The sequence below is a fragment of the Nematocida major genome, assembly GCF_021653875.1.
Source record: "Nematocida major strain JUm2507 chromosome Unknown 2360, whole genome shotgun sequence".
Lineage (NCBI taxonomy): Eukaryota > Fungi > Microsporidia > Nematocida > Nematocida major.
The window spans coordinates 208,788-224,124 of record NW_025952951.1 but is presented as its reverse complement, the minus strand read 5'-3'; the positions used below and the strand labels follow the sequence as shown (position 1 = coordinate 224,124).

General features: G+C 51.0%; 9 protein-coding genes across 9 annotated transcripts; 4 read left to right on the top strand and 5 right to left on the bottom strand.

Moving 5' to 3' along the window:
• Positions 1 to 77: 77 nt before the first annotated feature.
• NEMAJ01_1147 (uncharacterized protein) lies at positions 78 to 389 on the top strand (the record flags this gene model as incomplete). The annotated part of the gene is made up of 1 exon (XM_047914985.1): positions 78 to 389. One exon carries the CDS (start codon positions 78 to 80, stop codon positions 387 to 389), a length of 312 nt encoding a protein of 103 aa, XP_047770942.1.
• A 327-nt stretch (positions 390 to 716) lies between these two features.
• On the bottom strand, positions 717 to 1,418 carry NEMAJ01_1146 (Derlin-2/3; the record flags this gene model as incomplete). Its single annotated transcript, XM_047914984.1, has 1 exon — positions 717 to 1,418. One exon carries the CDS (start codon positions 1,416 to 1,418, stop codon positions 717 to 719), a length of 702 nt encoding a protein of 233 aa, XP_047770941.1.
• A 313-nt stretch (positions 1,419 to 1,731) lies between these two features.
• On the bottom strand, positions 1,732 to 2,682 carry NEMAJ01_1145 (U3 small nucleolar ribonucleoprotein IMP4; the record flags this gene model as incomplete). Its single annotated transcript, XM_047914983.1, has 1 exon — positions 1,732 to 2,682. One exon carries the CDS (start codon positions 2,680 to 2,682, stop codon positions 1,732 to 1,734), a length of 951 nt encoding a protein of 316 aa, XP_047770940.1.
• Positions 2,683 to 3,181: 499 nt separating this feature from the next.
• Positions 3,182 to 6,316, bottom strand: NEMAJ01_1144 (uncharacterized protein; the record flags this gene model as incomplete). Its single annotated transcript, XM_047914982.1, has 1 exon — positions 3,182 to 6,316. One exon carries the CDS (start codon positions 6,314 to 6,316, stop codon positions 3,182 to 3,184), a length of 3,135 nt encoding a protein of 1,044 aa, XP_047770939.1.
• Positions 6,317 to 6,661: 345 nt separating this feature from the next.
• On the top strand, positions 6,662 to 8,032 carry NEMAJ01_1143 (magnesium transporter; the record flags this gene model as incomplete). The annotated part of the gene is made up of 1 exon (XM_047914981.1): positions 6,662 to 8,032. One exon carries the CDS (start codon positions 6,662 to 6,664, stop codon positions 8,030 to 8,032), a length of 1,371 nt encoding a protein of 456 aa, XP_047770938.1.
• Positions 8,033 to 8,508: 476 nt separating this feature from the next.
• On the bottom strand, positions 8,509 to 9,933 carry NEMAJ01_1142 (enolase; the record flags this gene model as incomplete). The annotated part of the gene is made up of 1 exon (XM_047914980.1): positions 8,509 to 9,933. One exon carries the CDS (start codon positions 9,931 to 9,933, stop codon positions 8,509 to 8,511), a length of 1,425 nt encoding a protein of 474 aa, XP_047770937.1.
• A 413-nt stretch (positions 9,934 to 10,346) lies between these two features.
• NEMAJ01_1141 (uncharacterized protein) lies at positions 10,347 to 11,006 on the bottom strand (the record flags this gene model as incomplete). The annotated part of the gene is made up of 1 exon (XM_047914979.1): positions 10,347 to 11,006. One exon carries the CDS (start codon positions 11,004 to 11,006, stop codon positions 10,347 to 10,349), a length of 660 nt encoding a protein of 219 aa, XP_047770936.1.
• Positions 11,007 to 11,368: 362 nt separating this feature from the next.
• On the top strand, positions 11,369 to 13,414 carry NEMAJ01_1140 (cleavage and polyadenylation specificity factor subunit 3; the record flags this gene model as incomplete). Its single annotated transcript, XM_047914978.1, has 1 exon — positions 11,369 to 13,414. One exon carries the CDS (start codon positions 11,369 to 11,371, stop codon positions 13,412 to 13,414), a length of 2,046 nt encoding a protein of 681 aa, XP_047770935.1.
• A 414-nt stretch (positions 13,415 to 13,828) lies between these two features.
• NEMAJ01_1139 (uncharacterized protein) lies at positions 13,829 to 15,241 on the top strand (the record flags this gene model as incomplete). Its single annotated transcript, XM_047914977.1, has 1 exon — positions 13,829 to 15,241. One exon carries the CDS (start codon positions 13,829 to 13,831, stop codon positions 15,239 to 15,241), a length of 1,413 nt encoding a protein of 470 aa, XP_047770934.1.
• Between the last annotated feature and the right edge of the window lie 96 nt (positions 15,242 to 15,337).

Genomic DNA, 15,337 nt, shown 5'->3' with positions numbered 1-15,337 from the left:
GTTTGCGCCAATTTATAAAAGAACACTTTTCTTATTTGCGAACAAAGAAGGCAAAGGAGTCTGGTGCATTTCGGGCTATGCCTTTTGTTCAGTTACCCGCTATCTTCAGAGCAGTGTGCAGCTCTGGTGGAGAAGGGGCGCGCATGGAGCCTATATCAGCGGGCGTGCATTTTAAAAAGAAAATTGCACTGCATGCACAGCGCGCCTATTCAGCCCACAGCCCGAAAACGCTAGCTGCTGCGTTAATGCTCCAAAAAGAAAACGTGTTTATGGAGAGGCCCTGCCATAGCATGCCCATGGAGATGAGCCGCGAAAGCGCACGGATAGTGCATGCAGCAGCCTTCTGCGCCAAGGCGTTAAAAAGCATAATTTCCCGAGGCAACAAATAGGTGTTTTTATTTTTCTGCATGCGGGCCCATGGTGCGCAGAGCCCTAGCAAATCCTTGCCTTTAGATAGCATCTGCCCTGCATGTCTAGGAATGCCCGACCCCCACAGATATGCGTATATGCCCATTGCTGCCAGAGCACGCAGCAAAACCAGCATATGCTTCTAGACAAACCGTGCAGTCTGACGCCCCCACAGTGTTCTTCCATCGCGCACAAGAAGGCCTCTGTGCTGTGGGAAAGAAGCGCCTCGATCTGGCCTTCTCGGCACTGCCTGCACACTCAAAACTGATACACCCCTGGCCCAAGCCATTATTATGCAGTTTCTTTAGTTATTCTATGGTATCTAGGGTCACTACTCTTTGGGCTGGGCGGCGTGCTCTTTCTGCAGTTGGCTGGGCTTTCTTTACGAAAAGGTTTGTCAAAATATCGGGAGTCTTTAGCGGGTCGCTTCCTGGGCTTCCCTGGACATACACGCTTTTGAAGTAGAAGTACACGTGCCCTGCCATGATCCCCACCAGGTCGTTCAAGGGAACGCCTCTTTCGGCAAGAGACGAAAACATAAACATAATCCAAGGAAGATATCCTGCTGGAAGGTTAAACAAGCTCATGTACTGAACTATAATCAATGGGTTCTTTTTGCTCCATATGTATATAATGTACGTGGACAGCGAGCTGGAAAGCTTGGTGACGCCCAACGCCGTGGCGCCCACCAGTATCAAGCCCATTCCCAGCAGAATCATGTACAGAAAGTCCGCTGGGTTGCTTGCGGCCTCCTCCATCATGATGCAGTACTTCAGCATAAAGAAGTGGTGCACAAGCGTGTCCAAGGTGGCAGGGCCCCAGTAGAAGAATGCGCTCACAGCCCTCCACAGCTCTAGCTTTTTTATGTGGGGAAACGTGTATATTAAGTTGTAAGGCGATATTATGTCTAAGTATGTGAGCGCAGTAAGCGCAATGCTCATGGTAAAGAGAACTCTGCTAACAATAGGGATCGACCTGTAGTAGTTTACAATGAAGGACTCCAGCTGCATATAAATAAAAAATAAAACATTCCATAATAAACAAAATAGGTCATTCTGACAGATAGCGCTGCAAAATCTTGGCGAATGCATGCCTGCCAGCTGGCGCTTCAGGGCTTGGGCTTTGTCGGCGGGCGCCTCCATGCGCGCTGCTTTTCTCGGCTTAGAAAGGCTGCCGCTTAAAACAGGATTTCCCTGCAAAGCATACCTGGGCCACCGCACAGAAAAACCTGTTTGGGCCCGCCCGCACGCCCACAGACATCTTAGGCTCCAATAAACAGATTTCCGCGCGAAGGGTGTTTTAACTGGTCTTGCTTGACATTTATTACTGTGCTAGGTCGCTAGCGCATGGCGGCGCCTCTCTAGCCGTTTCTTTTACTTTTTTTGTGGTGCTGGCCTGCATGTCCTCTGTTTCTTCTCCAAGGTAGAACTTTTTTCGGGCAGTGTTCAGATATGGCCTAAACACAAACTCCTTTTCTGCATATGACATGTCCAGGGTGCCGGCGCGTATTTCGTACAGCTTAAGCGTAAACTGCGGCGATATTTTTTCCAGGTCAACTTCGCCCTTTTTGAACGTGCTTTTGTACTGCGTAAACAGTATGCTGTCTTCTCTGTTCACAAAGCTCACTATTCTCTTTGGCTTCTCCCTAGGGGGGAGCGGGGGAAACAGCGACGAGAGAATCCTCTTTACCCTGAGCCCGAGCGGCGTGGTGAAGTTGTCAAACACAATGGCAGGGGTCGCCGTGCTGGTCGGGTCATCCATGTCTATTTTCGGGTGGTGGATGCTGAAATACGTCGTTGGCCCATGCGGAAGATGCGAAATAATCAGAGAAGACGGAACTCCTCGGTGCTCATTCACCATAATCAGATCCGTGTACTCGTTTTTGGTCGCGGTTTTCACCAGCTCCGTGATCATGTGTTTTCCTCTGTTGATCTTCTCCGAGTTCGGAACTATCTGTTTGAGCGCCTTGGCAAACCGCACAAGAGGGTCTGAAGGAGACCGCGAGGTTGTGATGATGGGCCGTGCCTCCTTGTTTGAAAACTCGTCCTCCTTTTCCCCCGCCTCAAACGCATATATTGCGTCGTGCAGAGCCTCCTCGGCCGTTAGCTTTTCGTCTTCTATGTCGTTTCGTATTTCTTTTGGCACAACAAGGTCTCTCTCGTACGACTTGTACAGCATTTCCTTTCTTTTTTTTGACTCCACCCGCCGCTCCTCAGCCTTTATCGAGTCCATCCACTCTTTTCTTTCTCTTCTCAGCTTTCTCTCCAAAAGCATGCAAATATTTTCTGCAGCAAGCGTTTCTTGAAATACGCCGTGAAGCGCCGCGCCGCTTGGCCAGCTGTTTGCCCACGCGCAGCACTAGACTACTCTCCCGCAACAGCCCAGACTTGCCGCCGCCGCCCTCCACCTCTGCAAACAGGACAGCGCAACGCGCGGGCTCGCAGCAAGCCATGTACAAGCCAAAGTCGAAAGGGGGCAGGCCCGGGCTGTTTTCTGGAGCTAGTAAGCCGCCTATCGAGTCTAAACGGTTGAAAACCGCGCGGCGTGGCTCACTTTTTTTGATGCAGCCGCATATAAATATAGAAAAATCAAACCGGTTGGCGTGCACAAAGCATGCAAAGCCCCAGCCCTTTCTGCACGCGGCGCAGCAAAAACCGCATGCAAATCGCCTATATCAAAGCATGTTTATTATATTCGGGCCAGGCTGCAGGAGCGGCCTCTTTCGCGCTTTCCAGAAAGCTTAGGCTTGGCTGGGTCGCTTGCGGCGGCCCGGCTATGTCCTCAGCCCGCCCAGCGCATGCACCTGCTGCAGCACAGGGCCTGTCACCTTGAACGTCCGAAGAAAGTCGTCCCCGTAGTGCTTGAGTATCTCTATCAAATGCAGCTGCAGCACTTTTGATATTAAAGGCTCGCTTTTTATGTCGCCTCTGTACTCTGCATAGAACGTGTTTAGCCTGCTGACCATCCCCAGAACAACCGCTTTGTCTGCCACCACGGACGAGGTCATCTTTGAGTGCTTCCACAGAAGCTTCACCAGAATCTCTCGAACCTTCTCCTCTCTGTACCGGTTTGACAGAAGGTTCATGTATATCTTAAACATGTGCAGGAACGGCGCGTTGGCGCACATTCTCAGAAGGCTTTCCCCGCACTCCTTTTTGATCCCTTCTGGGGAGGCGCTTCCCCGCGGAATCTGCCCGGTTATGATGACAATGTAGTCTGAGACCAGGCTCAGAAGAGTCCCCGCGTCCAGCGTGGCCAGGAAAACTTCGCTTTCGCAGACCCTTTTTATGATCTTTATAATTGTGTGCACATTAAAGCTGCTTCCGCCAGAGGACAGCGCGTCGTTCAGCTGCAAAAGCAGGACATTTACAACTGTGGACGCGCTTCTGAGAAGGCCGCTTATGTTTTCTGCAGAAATCTTTTCCAGCTTCCCCAGCGACTCCTGCGACTGCTGGCTGTTCTGGTCTATAATGTCGTTCAGAAGCGCGTTTATGTCTGCCGCATCCTGTGCGCCCTCGGTTCTCCGCACTTTTTTTGCATACGGCGAATATCCTGCCACTATGCTTTCTTTTTTCAGAATGCTCAGAACCTTCTGCGCAGCCGGAGCTTCCGACCTGTCCAAAAGCGACAAAAACCTTGGGGTGTTCAGAACGCCGTCAAGCGCCGAGCTGCCCACGTGCGGCTTCTGCAGCAAAAAGTAGATTCTCTCCAGGAAGACGCTGTTGGTTTCCGCCAAGGTCGTGAGAATCGTAAAGACCTTTGACGCCGGAAAAACTCTTTCTACCCCAGAAAGCGCCTCCAAGTAGCCCATCTCTCCGGCTGCCTTTACAATAATGAACGCGTGCTCCTCCTTCAATATGCTGGACCTCTTCTCTGCACTAGCAAGAGCATGAAGTATTCGCTCCTGCGGCACACTTTCCCCCTTCAGCAGGTCCTCGGTAAGCGCAGCAAACAGGCACCTCTCCTCAAACGCGTTCTTTTCCTGCAGCTTTCTTGCAAGTTTGGTTTTCACGCCCTCCGCCAGCAGAGAGGTGTGTGTGTCCGATGCAAACAGCCCGCCCATCTTCTCCTGCAGCTGGCTGGCAATGCCTTCTGGCAGATTCACAGCATACAGGATCGAAAGTATCCGAGTGTCCACCAGCGGGCTTCCGCCCAGCGCGCTTACCAGCGTGGCCAAAAGAGTTCCTTCCACCTCCCCCGTCATGACATAGTTCATTATTGGGCACACCGCAGGATACTCCACATACGCTTTCTGCGGCTTGTGCGCCTCGACCGCCGAAGCAGGCGCAGCTTCTCCTGCAAACACGTTTCCAGGCTTCTCTTTCTGGAGCGAGCGCGTAATTATGGGGCTTCCCTCCAAAGTGCTTGTGTTGGGGCACTCGCCTCCTCGTATAGGCGTCACCGGCTCTGAAATCTTGATCGACGTGTTTCTTATGTTTTCGCACAGCGACTCAATTATTGCGCTTATCTCGGCGTCTTTTTTCTGGAACATCTCCTCTGCCTGCGCCTCTATCTTTACAGCAAGAAGCCTTTCCACGCCCAGCTGCTCAATTTCCGCCTGCGAGGGAGCCTCCTCTCTTTTGGAAAGCACCCTTGCCATGCATGCGCATGCCAGTCCGCGCGTGTCTGCGCTTTGGTCTTTTGTGCAGAGAACAAGCGCCCTGATGGCTTTGGCATCTTCCGCCTCTTTTTCTGTCACTTTGGCCAAGGCACTTTCAAGCGTCTTCAGCACGCCGTGCCGAAGCGTTTTGTCCGTGCACGCTGTGTTTACAAGCTCTGCCAATATGCCTGCCCGGCTGTGGTTTAGCAGCGCCAGAATTGCGCTGGAAACCGCCTGCTGGACCTGCTCTTTTTTGTCTTTCAGCCGCTTTTCTATTGCCTTTGCTATCCGGAGCGCGTGCGCATCCTGCAGCTTCTCTCTTTGCGCAATCTTCAGCACAACGGACATCCCTGCTATCATAACCTTGTTGTTGCTTTCTCCTGCCTTCTTTATTATTGCTTCGGTCACCTCGCCTATGTCCTTCGTGCTGAGAGTTCCCCTTTCGCCCAGAAGCTCGTCAAGCTCCTCCATCACGAGCCTTTCCTTCCATAGAGAAGACGCAAATCGCTCGTAAAAGTTCTTTGGGAGCTCCTTCACTACACACTTTGGCGCCTCGCTCTTGCACTCTGCGGCTTTCCTCTGGGAAGGCTCATCCTTCATTGTTGCGTTGCCGGACGATGCGCTGCTTGCCCTTTCTCTCTGCGGGGCTGCCGCCTGCTTTTCGCTTGCAGGCTCTGCGCATGCCTCTACAGGCGCCGCCCTTGGCTCCTCGGCCCGCTCTGCCTCTGGCCGCGGATTGAATATCTCCTTTACCTGTATTGGCTTGAGTGTTTTCACGGCCTCGCCCACCCTCTCAGGCTCCTTCTCCGCTAGTATCTGGAACAGCTTGGTGGCCTCCTCCCTAACTGCGCCTGTGCTGTGCCCAAATAAAAACGGCGCGTGCGGAAGCACCGGGCCTGTTAAATGCTCCATTAAAAGCGCCGAGTTCTCCCACAAAATCTTTATCGTTTCCGCCACTATCTTTGGGTTTTTGTCTTTTATGCACCCCATCGCCGCCACGACCACAAGCGATGGATTGTGCCGGGCCTGTGCCGCCATTATCTCTCGGACAGTTTTCTTCATCGTTGGCTTGCTTGACGCTACGTTCTTGAACAGGATAGAAAGAAGGTCCTTTGTGTACTCCCCCACAGCATTTGCCTTTGCCAAAGGAGTAATAGCAGAAAGCCCTGCCTCCAGCGCAGGTATTGACGTTTCTTTAAGGATGCTCACAATCTCCTCAGCCTGTCCATGCGGCTTCCTGCTCCAAAGCTCCTCCAGCTTTTTGTATTTTTCAACTCTGTCCTTCCATGTGGGCTGTGCGTCTACCATAAAAAAATAGATTGAGGTGTAAAATATTTAACATTTAGTGTTTTCGCTGTGCATACAGTAAAGTGCCCAAAGCAGGGCACCGCTGCCCGGCAAGTGTTTGGGGCTCCGCAAGGCCCGCTGGCTCAGTTCACTGCAAACACAAAGCCATCTGAAGCGGTGCGCTTAGGGCGCCCTAGAAAGCTTCTTCCAGCGCAGCGGCAGGAAACAAAACACAGAAGCGCGAAGGGCGCGCCCGGCTTGGAGCTCATCCCCGGCAGCGCTGCATGTTTCGCGCTGGCGTTTCTTTGTTTGTTGTTCTTACAGACATCCCATGTTTATTGCTTGCGCGCATTATTTTTCCATTGTATGAACGCGTTCTACTGGGCTAGTTTTCTTTCTTTTGCGCTCACAGCAAGCACAGCCTCACCAAACAGCTGCAAGGCAGACGCCGACTGCCAGGTGGCCAGCATAACAGGCGCCCACAGCCTTTTCTGTGTGGAAAATCAGTGTGTTCAGCTAAAGCCGCCCGGGACATTATGCAGCTCGCCAAGCGAGTGTGCGTCCTACCCCTTTTTTGGGCCTCTTGCATGCACTGACAAGTGTCTGGGCGGCTTCTGCTGCCGCTACATACCCAACGGGGCAGCCTGCAGCGAAAACAGGCCCGCCGGTGTAAACGGGTGCACCTCCGGGTTTGTGTGCTCCGCAAAGGAGACAGGCCCTGTCTGCGCGCCCTCGTTTAGCAAGTTCTGGATACTGGGGCCGATTCTCTCTGTCACCGGAAACCTATTCATAAACATAGGGCTGAACCTGCAGAAAAAGTCATATGTGACCGAGAGAGGCGTCTTTCTTGGGGTGAGCGTAAGCCTGTTTGCGCTTGGTATAGCCTCGTACATACTTGGGAAGATTTCTGGGTTTACCTCGTATGTCTTTGGAAACCAGTCTCTTATGACATCGCTTGGTGCAGTCGGGCTCATAGCCAACAGCATCTTTGCGCCCATGATCAATGGCGAGGTGTTCACCATATACGACTTTCTTTGCATAGTGTTTGTGCTTTTGGGGTCCTCTTTGATCCTCTCCAACGCAGGGTCTGGAAAGCGAGAGTACACGCTTCTGAGCCTTTTGCAGAACTACTTCGAGTTTGGCACGTTCATGTGGTTTGTTTTTCTGCTGATGGTTATTCTGTCTTTGCTCATCCTGTGCACAGTTGTAGAAGAAAACAGCGACTGGAAAATAGGAAGCACCGCTCCGTGGGTTAACCTGGACAGAAAGTTTAGCAAAAACGGGCCCTGCCTGAAGTACTTCATGCTGTTCGCGTACGTGGGCATGTCTGCGTGTATTGCGTCGTTCACCACGCTGTTTGCAAAGAGCTTTGGCCTAATGATCTCGCTCACAATTTCGGGCCAGAACCAGTTTTTGGGCTTTGGCCCGTACTTTTTCGGCGCCCTTATATTCCTGTGCACGGTTGGGCAAATATACTGGCTCAACAAGGCTCTGAAAAGATACGACGCCCTGCTGGTGATTCCGGTATTCCACATTCTGTGGACGCTCACGAGCATCACGACAGCAGGAATATACTTCAAAGACTTTTCCATGTTTACCTCCACGCAGTTCAACTACTTTATTCTAGGGCTTGTTACAATATTCCTAGGGTCAACATTCCTTACTTTCCGAATGCTGGGGAAGGACAGCCCCTCGACAGAAAACGCACAGCTCACCATAGAGACCAAGCAGAAATAGCTGCTGCTTAGCAGAAAGCAATGCAGCATAATGAAAGCACAGCGCTGCAGCCTCATATGCCTATGTGCGCGTTCCCATTCTGGGGAGCATTCCCATGGAGTGGATCCATCGAATATATATCCATAAATAAAGACGTTTTGAAACAACCTGCATTCCTGCACAGCCTTCTCCAAGCGCACATGCTTTTTTGATGGACATCAGCTATTTGCTGCAACGCGAATACTATACCGCCCAAATAGGCCTTTTATAGTGTCTGCGCTTTGGGCTGCAGGTCTGAGCTAGCCAAACCTTTTCGTGGAGATTTCATCAGTCGGTGTCTGCATGCATGCAGGGCGTGCAGTTTGTTTTTGCTTGGTGTGTATAGCATAGAAAGCAAAAATAAAACACTACCGAATTTTTATTTGTGCTTTGCAAACTCTGCGTCTGCAAGAAGCGCAAGCCCACACCGCGCAGCAGCCTTTTGCGCAAAAACGTTTCTAGATCGTGTCTATCTTGCACTTTTCAAATATTCGGATAAGCTCGTTGTACTTGCACACCCGCTCAGACCGGCATAAAGACCCCGCCTTGAGGTAGTCGGCGTCAATTCCAACAGACAAGTGGGCCAGAAAGGCGTCCTCGGTTTCGCCGCTTCTGTGGCTGGCCATCACCTTCATGCCCTGCTGCCTTGCCTCTTTAACCGCGGAGATCGTCTCTGTGATCGTTCCAATCTGGTTCATTTTTATTAGGGCAACATTGCACAGCTTTTTCTCCCCTGCCTGCCGAATGAGCTCGGGGTTTGTCACAATCAGGTCGTCGCCAACAACCCGCACACCCAGAGAGTCTGCCCTTTTCATAAAAGCCGCCCAGCCAGCATAGTCCTTCTCGTCAAAGGGGTCCTCAATCATGCACACCTTGTACTTTTTTATGATTTTTTCATAGTACTCGGCAAGCTCGTCTGCCCCAATAAGCTTCTCTGTGGTTTTCCATCCAACATTGTACATGTTGTTTTTGTAGAACTCAGAGGCAGCCACGTCTAGTGCAATCTGCGGAGTTACCCCAGACTCCTGCGAGGCGCTCTGGATCAGGTCAAGCGCTTCTTCCAGCGAGTTGATTGGAGGAGCAAACCCGCCCTCGTCGCCAACCCCGGTGAGCTTGTACTTCTGCTTAACTATGCTCTTTAGAGCGGCTATGAACTCAGAAGCAGACGAAAGCATCGTGTAAGGAGTGCTTCCTTCAAAGGAAACCATGACTTCCTGCACAAAAAGGCCGTTGTCCGAGTGCGCTCCTCCATTGATCACATTGAAAAATATTTGGGGAGTGGATGCCTTTAGCTTTTTGCGCAGCCGCTCCTTTTCTGTGCTGCCGGGCCCAGCCAAAGCGCTTTCTACACTGCCAAGTCTGCTGTCCGCCTGCATGTTGTTTACCAGGACCCCGCCTGTTGGAAGGTGCAGAACTTCGTTTTCAGGCGCCTCTTTCTTGCTTTCACTAGGCTGGTTGTTCATGAGCATCCGGATGTACATCCAGTCCTCAATCCGCAGGTACCGGGCACCAAGCCGGACAAAGCAGATCGACATGGGGAGTATTGCGTTTGCGCCAAGCCGGCTTTTGTTTGGGGTTCCGTCCAGCTCGTTCATGTGCTTGTCTATTTCCTCCTGGCAGGTAATCTTAAAAGACTTTGTTATTAGCGAAGTGGCGATCTCCTCTACTCCCATAAGAGCCTTCTGCACGCCCTTTCCCATGCACACGGACTTTTCTGCGTCCCGTATTTCCAGGGCCTCTTGGGACCCTGTCGACGCGCCGGAGGGGCAGCTTGCCCGCACCCTGCCTATCACAGTGTTCAAGTCTACCTCCACAGTGGGGATTCCTCTGCTGTCGAAAATGCTTCTTCCTATTATCTTTTGAATGCACTCCTTAACTTTCATGAAGACAAAACATGCTCACTATTTATACAGAAAATATACCAATAGAAAGAGCATGCATAGAAAGTGCCAAAGTAAAGACAGAGTGGAAGACAGGCACCTGCAGTGACATCTGTGACAGAAAAGATAGGCTGCTGGGCCAGTTTTGTCGGATGCTTCTGGCGCTAGTGCATTGGGCTTGTGTGAAGAGACACGCTTCGCCTTGTGCTGCAGCATCTCTTAGGCCAAAACCTCCCGCACGCATGCCCAAGCTCTTCAATAAATCCAACTAGTTCTCACTCTAAGCGCTACTGCTGGGCACAAAATCGTATTTTACATTTATTTATAGCAGCGCCGCGTGCTGGCGCTTGATGTGGCCTGAGCAGAGACGGCCTGTTTAGAATAAAGCTGGCTAGCTACAATTGCTAGGCATGTTTTTATTCTCCACGAGTCTGTCCATCGTCAGACGCAGCGCCAGTTTCTGAGTCGCCTTCTGCTTTATGTGCTGTCTCTATATGTCTGGTCAGCGACCCCTTGTGCTTGTACGTTTTTTTGCAGCTTGGACACTCGTGACGGATGCTGCTATGTGCGTGCGCTTCATGATACAGGCGATTTCTGTTCAGTTTAAACCCCTTTTGGCACACGCTGCATCTGTGAAGGTCCCGTGCAGACTTTCTTCTTTTTATCCTTTTTTCCGCAGCTTTTTCTCTTTCATCGTCTGTACAGCTTTCGCCTGCGCTTTGTTTTCCCACGCACAGCCGGACATGGGCAACAAACCATCTGGCGCGTACAAACTGCATTCGGCACACATCACATGTAAACACTCTTCCGCACACTTCTCTATGCCTCTGCAGCCCCTCTTGAGAAGCCAGCGTTTTTCCACAGCTGCTGCACTCCCGTTGCTCGCCGCCAATGTGCGCGCGCTGTACATGCACTTTTAAGTGGCTTTTTTTGTAGTACCGGGCCTCGCACTTTTCGCACGCAAAAGGCCTTTTTTTTTCGTGCGTGTTTTCGTGCAGCTCCAGAAGCGAAGGCTTTTTAAACTGTTTTTTGCACCCCGAATACTTGCATGGATACATTTTGTATATTTTTTCCATTTTTTGCCTTCTTGCGCATATTTACGTTTCTAGGACATGGCGAAAAGCCCAGTACAGCGCGAAAAAAACACTTCAAAGCGCACAGCGGCGGGGGCCGGCCTAGCAAGGCCCTCTGCACAGGCGAATGAAAGAAGCTTCTGGGCATGTGTGCGCGGCCTTTCTGGCACAGATGTGCTTAGCCAGCGCCTGTTTACCTTTCTGCATTACAGAGCGCATTGGTTTGCGCTTATACGTGCTGCATTTTCACTGAACCTCTTTCACAGCAGCACGGAGCACCCTCCCGCGGCGTGGCCTTTCTGCAGCCTATCCTGTTGCGCCTCTGGCATGCGCATGCCTTTTTTTATTTTCTTTCTTTTTCTACCATGGAACCAATACTCTACCAGTCTGCAGCTAAAATACTGCCGCTTGGGGCAGGAAGCGAAGTAGGCCGGTCCTGCGTGGTCGCTAAGTTCCGCGGGGTCACTATTATGTTTGACTGCGGTGTGCATCCAGCGCACACGGGCGTGTCGTCTCTTCCGTTCTTCGATCTTATTGACCCGGCGGAGATTGATGCGATTCTTATAACACACTTCCATCTAGACCATGCGGGAGCCCTTCCGTACTTCACAGAAAGAAGCTCGTTCAAGGGAAAGGTTTTTATGACGCACCCAACGCGTGCCATATTCCGATGGCTGCTGAACGACTATGTGAGGGTGTCCAATGTCTCATCAGACAACGATTTGTTTACTGAGAAGGAGCTTTCGCAGTGCTACGAAAAGATAATACCAATTGACTACGGACAAGAGATTAAAATCAAAAATGCCACTGTGATCGCATACAATGCAGGGCACGTCCTGGGCGCAGCCATGTTTTTGGTGAAGAGCGCCGACACGTCTCTTCTGTATACAGGCGACTACTCTACAGAGGAAGACCGGCATTTGAAGGCGGCGGCAGTTCCGCCGGTCGCTGTGGACATTCTTATTTCCGAGGCTACGTACGGCGTGCAGTGCCACCAAAGCAAAGAAGAGCGAGAGGCCAGGTTTGTAACGGGCGTGTCCGAGGTTGTCAAGAGGGGCGGAAAGTGTCTTCTCCCGGTGTTTGCCCTGGGAAGGGCGCAGGAGCTTCTCCTGATCCTGGATGAGTTCTGGGAGTCGCGCAAGGACCTGCATGGGATCCCGATTTTGTATGCGTCGGCGCTTGCCAAGCGTTTTATGGCCGTGTACCAAACGTACCTAAACATGATGAACGACAGAATACAGGAGATGGCAGAAATAAGCAACCCATTCCACTTTAAGCACGTGCAAAGCATAAAAAACATAGAAGCGTACGAAGACAGAGGCCCGTGCGTTATGATGGCGTCTCCGGGTATGCTGCAGAACGGGCTTTCGAGAGACCTGTTTGAAATGTGGTGCGGAGACAAAAGAAACGGATGCATAATACCAGGATACTGCGTGGAAGGCACTCTGGCAAAAGACCTTCTCTGCGAGCCCGACGAAATAACCTCGCTTAAGGGGAGCAGGCTTGTGGTTCGATCGTCGATAGACTATGTTTCCTTCAGCGCGCACGTGGACTTTCTGCAGAACGCCGAGTTTATTGAAGGCTGCAAAGCTGGAGAAATCGTTCTTGTGCACGGGGAGGCTTCAGAAATGAGCAGGCTGAAAAGCGCGCTGCTGCACCGAAGCGAGACCCGGGGCGAGAGCATTGTAATCCACACGCCACGAAACGGAGAGTCTGTGCAGGTCCAGGGGGCAGGGGAAATAAGCGTGAAGTATCTTGGGGTGGACGCCCCAGAGGAGTTCACCGGGTTTGTCCACGTTTCAGAGGACGGGAAGGTTTCTGTGGTAGAGAGAGAAAAGGCTTCGCGGATAGGAATATCCGAGGTGAAGATCATTGAAAAGGTGCGCATACAGGGGGCATCATTTGATATGCTCTTGGGAGTTGACGGGGTTGAAGGAAAGATTTTGGAGAAAGAAGGGCGAAGATACATGAAGGTGCAGGGCGTGGAAATATTTGAGGATGTAGAGGGCTCGGTGATAGTCCAGTGGGAGAGCTCCTTTAAGGCGGATGTCCAGGCAAACTGCATAATAAAGGGCGCAGAAGACGCACTGCACGGAAAGAGAGCTGTGCGCCCGGCAAAGGACATAGAGGCGGGGAAAAAGGAGTGCAGCAAGGCCAAGGCCAAAAAAAAGGAGGAAAAAAGCAAATGCTCTGTTCCCAAGCACTGCCTGCAAGCGGTCGCGCAAGTTCTGGCCAATTATTTTTCGTCAGAGCTAAAGGAGGACGGCCTCCACATCCAGGACAGAGGGAGGACCGTGGTCCTCTCCAAGAACGGGCTTACAGGAGACGAGGCGCTTGCAGAGACGGTGCAAGAGGTGTTTGACTCGATTGCTTGGGCTGTGAAGGACGAGAAGAGCGCGGATGAAGCTTAATGGGTGGTGTGGTGCAAAGAAGCTGCTGCACGCCAGAACACAGAGCGCTGCTCAAGCGAGGGATTTGCTTGGCGCTGTGCGTGTAAAAAGTTGCTGGAGGAAATAAATAAAAGTTTGAATGCATTGCTTGTTTTTGGAGCTTCTTTCTCCTTGTTTTGGTGGGCGCTGCGCGGCTTAGAAGCGCCTGCGCGCATTTGAAGCATGCAGGCCATGGCTGTGCCAAGCCGCAGGCTGCGCATGGAAAAGCGCATCCGGGCCTTTCCAAGCAGTTTTGCTTTATCATAATCACGCGCCCACTTAGAAAACAAACACGCAGCGTATGTGTGCAGCAAACGGTGGTACTATCCAAAATCATATGCCCATTGTTTGTTTAGTTATTTGTTGTGTATAAATATAATTTTTATTGGAATCACAATGGTTTACAAACAGCTTAACTCATCGCTTTTCCTTACCCCAAAGCTTCTTTATGTTGCAGTGAACGTAGAGTATTTCCTGTTCTACAATCTGCGCCAGAACTTTTTGACGTCCAAAGGAGTAAAGGACGGGCTACAAACACTCACGCTTGTTTTTATGCTTCTTAGCACGTTTTTCAGCAACATGGGGATAGCATACATTTCAGATAAGCTGCAGAGGCCTAAGAGTATTCTTATGTTCTGTCTGTTTTTCTCGTCTTTGCTGTTCCAAGTGCTGCTTCTCCCAATTCCCCCAGTTTGTGTGTCTATTGCATTCATTATGTACTCCATGTTCATCCTCTCAACACTGCCCCTCCTGGACAGAATCGTGCTGGAGTATCTACAGAAAGTCATGCAGGCGCCGGCGTCTCTGTACGGAAGACAGCGCATGTTTGGAACGCTCACGTACTGCATCATAAACTATCTGGTCGAGTTTCTTGTGTTCCCAAGAGGCACAAAAAACAGCCAGACGGGAAACTACTCGAGTCTGTGCATCCCATACATTGTATGCGCGGCTATAGCCGGCGGGCTTGTGTATCTTCTGGCGCCCGCTGATAGAGTCAGAAGAACAACATCGTCTGCATCAAGGACTCGCAATCCGCCGCAGTTTACAAAAGTGCTGAAAAATCCAGCATACATGTTCTTTTTGCTGATTATACTTATGAACGGGGTAACCAGAGGAGTTATGAGCATGTATCTAAGTAGCTACTACAAAAACATTCTCGACTTCAACAATTTCAAGCCGCCCACATCGTTGCCGTTGTACATGCAGTCAGCCCTGGACGTGTTTTATGCCAACCCCATGGCTACATGCAGCATGTTTGGAATCATTTTGGAAATAGCAATATTCTTTTTGTCCAAGCCGCTATTAGGCATGTTTGGGCTGTACTGGTCGTTCTTGTTTTCGCAGACCGCGCAAGGCCTGCGGTTTGTTCTCTACACGTACGTTACAGAAAAAGACCCGTACAGGTTTGAAAAGTGCTGCGCAATAGAGCTCCTAAAGGGAGTCAACTTTGGACTTACCCATCTTTCAGGCGTGCAGCTGGCGGTGCTTCTTGTGCCCAGCAACCTGAAGTCTACCAGCCAAATGATATACACGGGGACCTTTGTGTGCCTGGGGACAGTGGCAGGAGTTATAGCAGGATACTTCCTGAAAATAGACACATTTGAAGGCAACCAGAGCATGTTCACCGCATGCGCCTTGCTTTCGCTAGCAGCAGTTGTGCTCATCATACTTAAGTACGGAATTTTAGATGGGAAGCTGTGGGGCCGTAGAGCCACTGAAATACCGCAGGCTCCAATTTCAGCCCAGACAACACACACGACCTTGTCCGGGAAAGACATAGAAAAAGGTACGCCATTGTCTGCAAAATAGAGCCGGCATTTGCTATACCATGTAATAAACGCATACACTAAACACTAAACACTTAAAACTTAAAACTTAACGCATGCGCAGGGTGCACATCTTAGA